This window comes from Manacus vitellinus, unplaced genomic scaffold (assembly GCF_001715985.3).
Source record: "Manacus vitellinus isolate BGI_N305 unplaced genomic scaffold, ASM171598v3 scaffold_64_pilon, whole genome shotgun sequence".
Taxonomy (NCBI): domain Eukaryota; kingdom Metazoa; phylum Chordata; class Aves; order Passeriformes; family Pipridae; genus Manacus; species Manacus vitellinus.
In genome coordinates, this window is record NW_021940718.1 from 3,110,274 (window position 1) to 3,115,419 (window position 5,146).

The following is a 5,146-nucleotide window of genomic DNA, read 5'->3' on the forward strand; positions in this document are numbered from 1 at the left end:
CCTGTCCCTCAGAGCGTTGTCCAAACGCTCCTGGAGCTCTGGCAGCCTTGGGGCCGTGCCCACTGCCCTGGGGAGCCTGGGCAGTGCCCCAGCACCCTGTGGGGGAAGAACCTTTCCCTGAGATCCATCCCAACCCCCCTGGCACAGCTCCAGCCGTTCAAGCAGGGTGACGGGGAGGGGGGAACCCCGGGTTACCCCTCCACACTCATCACCTGGCAGCCCCAGGAAGTGTTTGGGGTTTTTTTTTCTCTTGCTCCCAGCCTCTTTTTCCACCGGGGTGTGGGCTGCAGCCCCGAGGAGCCGGCACAGGGCACAAGTCATACGTGAAGTGCCGCCTGCCCTCGCTGGCGTGTGTCGCTCACAGGCAAAGTTCATCCACCCACTGCAAATTTCCTTTCTGCTTTTAAAATGCTGCTTTAAAAATAAACTGGGGGGGGGCAGGGAGGAGATGAACCGGAGCTGGCACCTACGGAGGGACCCAGGCATTGAGGAGGGACCCAGACAGGAGCTCTCAAGGGTTGTAATTGGGTCATTACTTGGCCTTTGTTAGATTTGAATAAATGTAGATTGAAACGGTTATGTAAAATCCCCCATCTTAAGTCGCTGTCTTTGGTTTCTCAAGTCCTACCTCCAGCCTCCCTGAGAGCTGACAACTTCTGCACACCCTTGTAGCTCCATTTCCACCCCTCCCAAAGAATTTCTTCTCCATCCACTTCTCCCAGGGCAAATCCAGCACATGGGAGGATCCAAACACCCGCACCCTCCCCCGGGGAGGTTACAGCCAAGACACCCCAAACTTTCACCAGCAAACTCATAGGCAAGAAAGAGAATTTGCCAGACACAAGGAAAATCAAGCAGCATTTCATATATTGTGCACTTCTATCAGTGCATCACTTTTCAAATTAAATCAGTTTTCATTTTCTCCCCTCTCCCACCTTTTGAACTCCAGGCTGACCCAACCTCAAGCCTGAACTCCAAACCTGAAATCTATTTTGCAGCGTGGAAAGTATCCAGCTGTTAATGTGGGGAGAAGAGGGAATTCGGCTCAAAGCCCACTGCCAGCAGGACATTCTATCTGTGTTCACCTAAGACAGACCTTCCTGCCTGCGGCCCCAAACGCCCACTGCGGCCTGGAGTCAAACTTTAAACTGCTCCGCTCCGAACAAAAGTGAGAGGTTTACCAGGGAAGGGCAGGCATGGGGCCTTGGCTGGAGCAGGGCACAGCTTCAGCATCCTCCAGCATGGCAGGAGGAGCTGCTTGAGCCCTGCTTGCTGCCAACAGCCAGGCATTCCACCCCCGCTCCCACGGCTGGAGCAGCCCCGGGGCCGGAGCGCGGCGGGGGAAATGAGGCAGCAGGTCCTGGGCGACTGCTCAGGCCTCTGCCCACCCTGCACCGTCTCATCGAGCCAGAAACCCCCTCTGACAGCAGCCTCCCCGCAGCATATGGTTAATACTCTGCTAATAATCATGGCTGTTAACAGCATCTCGCTCCTGCCAGAGCCCCCGGCTGGCACCGAGCCGCTGCCGCTCTCGCTCCGCAGGCACGGACAGACCCCCCCGGGGCTGCTCTGCTCCAGCTCGGCCATGCCCAGGGGTGCCCCTGCCCTTGGAGCATCCCAGCCCAGCCAGGATACCTGCCCACACCTTCCCACAACACACCAACAGTGGAACAGATGGCCTGGGATAACCAATAACCACGAGTCACAGAACAGCAGAATGTCCCGAGCTGGAAGGGACCCGCAAGGATCATCCAGTCCAACTCTGGGCCCTGCACAGACACCCCAACAATCCCACCCTGGCCCTCAGTGTTGTCCTTGAGCTCTGGTAGCCTTGGGGCCGTGCCCACTGCCCTGGGGAGCCTGGTCAGTGCTCCAGCACCCTCTGAGGGAAGAACCATTCCTTAATATCCAAGTCCTTGTGGTCCATCATCTCCCAGGAGCACAGGCCAAGGGCAGCTCCTGCTGCACAAAGCCTGCACCTGCCAGACTGACCTGCAAAGCCTGGCAGCCCCCAAAGCCCAGCCTAACCAGTGGGTTGAGCTGCCCACTCGGGTGGATGTGCAGGATGTGCAGGATGCTTTCTGGAAAGCTCCTCTCCAGATTTGCCAGCCCGTCCTGGCCGGCTGCCAGGGAGCAGCGGTGAAGGCAAGCTTACAAATTACCTGCACTTTGGGGCAATCATAAAAGGCAATTTGTTCAAGGGTAGAGGTAAGTGTGCTGCCATGCACACCCCAAAGCAGCCATGAGGCTGCATTGCTGGGCCTTTGGTTCCAGCTCACATAGAGAATCCCTTGATTTTTGCCTTATTGGGAAACTGTGTTGGCACAAAGCTTTGGGGGAGCTCAGGATCTATGCAATGGTATCATTTATGGACAGGACTGCAAGCCCACTTTATAGCATCTCACACAACCCTGCCATTTAACAGCCCAGGAACTCAGACCACACTGTGCAAACCCATTATGGCCAAATCTTAAGATTCCCACAGCAAAACACTGCTCAGGGCTGGACCACAGGCTACTGGGGCTGAGCACATCTTCCCTAGAAAAAAGCAATCCAAATGCTGATCTGAAGCAAATGCTTCCAGCTGCTCTGAATATCTCTAGATTTCCCTCCCATGTCCTCTCCTGGAGAGGATTGCAGAGCTGATGCTCCACTCCTGTTTATTCAAATAAAAATATAAATATATTTGGAAGAGGGAGCTTTGTGGACAAAAATCTCTGTATCCCAAGGACACAGAGAGAGCAAATCACGGAGGAGCCTCTTTGATGGACCCACCATGTACAGCCCAGGAAGCTTTTCCATTTCAGCTACTCATCCTGGAGGAGAGATGTTAATGTTCCCTTTATGCAAACTCAGGAGAAGGGTGTGTGGAGATGAGGGTTTGTGAAACAGAGCTGGCTCTGGTCCAGGCTGCGTCGGAGCCCATCGGCCGACTGCTCCTGGAGGGAATGTCTCCGAATCATTTGCTGGCAAATGACATTTGCAGGCCCTGCTGCTGCAAGAGCAGCCACCCCCAGTGCTGCTGCACGAGCCTTTACACCAACACAGGACCAGTCCTGGCCCCTCCCAGGTTTACACCAGTGTAAAAGCACCGAATCCGAACCCAAATTTGGTGTGGATTCATCTTCAAGGACAGGAACACTCGTGTACAGAGGGAACAGGTCAGGGCCCCTCCAGGGAACACAGATCTGAGCATGCAAATGAGGATGATTCGTTAGGTTTGAAAAGGTCTTGGGGTTTTTTTTTCAAGCTCTGAATGGTGAGTGGGATTGGATTTTTTTCCAAGGGGGAGAAAAAACAAACTGGGAGCTGCTGCAGCCCCAGCCAAGGAGCAGATTCTGGGTTACTGACCCTAAGTGCAGTTCAAAACTCCCAGTGCAGGAGATGGAAGGCCCCAGGGCTCCTGCCAACCTCCAGGACCTCTGAGAGGGACAAATAACCACACTGCTGCTCCCCAGCAAGCCCTGACCTGACTCCTGGTTTTACAGGAACACTGTCACTGCAGCCCCTGCACCCACTGTAAAACATCCTACTGCAAAAGTCCATCACTGGCAAATTCACAGAACCAGCCTCCCAACAGAAGGATGAAACTGGGAGAACTGGGCCTCTCCTGCAGGAGAATTGCTCTTGTGAGGGCTGAGAGACCTCCCCACCAGCATGAACAGGTACAAACCCCAGCTGTACAGAAAGGTTTATGTCCCACTGCTGAACCTCAGGGCACGGATGCAGAAAAGCAGATGAGCCTCAGCACATCCACAGGTGTCACAGGCACCAGGACTGCAGGTGACCTTAGCTCTGCCACCACTTTTAGTCCCTTCTCCAAGGGGCAGGACATCCAGCCCAGCAGGGCCGTGGGCTGGGTGACCCAGGCCAGCCCAGAGCCACAGCGGTGACACTCCTGGCTATTCCCCCTCCTGGGGCTGTTGTTTCTATCTCTGCAGCACGTTTGCTTATCTAAACAGCAAGGCACACGCTCTGAGTGCCATGAGGGTGCAGCACACAACAGAGGAACCCAACAGACAGTTGTTTGCTTTTGAACACCAGCTCTGCCCTCCACGAGTCACCTGCCAAGCAGAGGCAGCGCCGCACGGGACGTGCCAGGGACTGACCCCCCTCTGCCCTGACTAAAGGGACTTCTCCTCCCCCTGAGCTGTGCACACCCTTCGGGGGGAACTCTTTAGGTCCTGTTGCTTTGAAAATAAACAGCTCCTAAACGCAGCTCAAGGTTTCCAGGATACAGAGGAGCAGAGCATGGGGAGCACAAGTGTCCAACTCCTGCAAAAATAACGCGCCGGAGAGCTTGGACACGTTTCAAACTGTGACAAAATAACCTGTGGGAGCAAAAGTTTAATAGTCTGGATCTGGGGAGAGGAAAAAAGCTTGATTAATCAGCTACTGAAGTTACATCTCTGCATGGCTGCAGAAACAGTCACCCCGTGAGCATTTAAACAGAGAACACACAACTCCGTTAATTCCCCCAAAATTTCCCATCCAGAAAGAAAAAAAAAAACCCTCTCTGCGCTCCCTGCAAGGAAACAACACACGTTTGAGGGGGAGAGGGGGGAGAGAGGAGGGGCAGAGGCTTTGCTTTAACTTGAAAATAAACAAGTTGCAGCACATGTGCACGCACACAAACAGGGCACATCTGAAAGCCATCATGTCCAATTTACAGGCTCACATTTCCTCCCCTGTGCAGCTCCCAGCCCCGCAGAGCCCCGGGGCTGCCGAGCCCCCCGGCCGCGCTCGCTCACCATACTGAAGTCCAGCAGGTCACTGAGCTCTTTGTCTGTCCCAACTGCAGCCATTCTCTGCTGCTGCTGATTCATATTCCCACAGACTCGACAGTGGCAGTCCTGGAGAAAGCGAGGGGGAGGGGAGAGAGAGATTTTAATGACTAGAGCAAACCACCCACCCCATTGATGAATATTTTAAAAAGGCAGAGCGAAGGGGGCGAGAAAAGAAGAACCCTCAGCGTGTCCCCGGCGTCCAGCCCTCCTCGGAGAGCACAGTCGGAGTCCTCACACAGCACCCAGCGGCAGGAACAAGCGCTCTATTGACCAGACACACTTGTATGTTAGTTTTTTGCTGCCAATTCCACTAGTTCGGGCCAATTCTGTTCCTGGCGTGTGGCGAATGAAGGGGGGGG

General features: G+C 54.5%; 1 protein-coding gene across 1 annotated transcript in view; it reads right to left on the bottom strand.

Annotated features, from left to right (window-relative positions):
* Positions 1-4,886, bottom strand: part of TCF3 (transcription factor 3) — a 77,930-nt gene extending 73,044 nt beyond the window's left edge. Inside the window, exon 1 of the mRNA XM_029963905.1 lies at positions 4,752-4,886. Coding sequence (XP_029819765.1) covers positions 4,752-4,826 — 75 coding nt within the window. The 5' untranslated portion in view covers positions 4,827-4,886. The remainder of the gene's footprint in view (positions 1-4,751) is intronic.
* Positions 4,887-5,146: the final 260 nt, after the last annotated feature.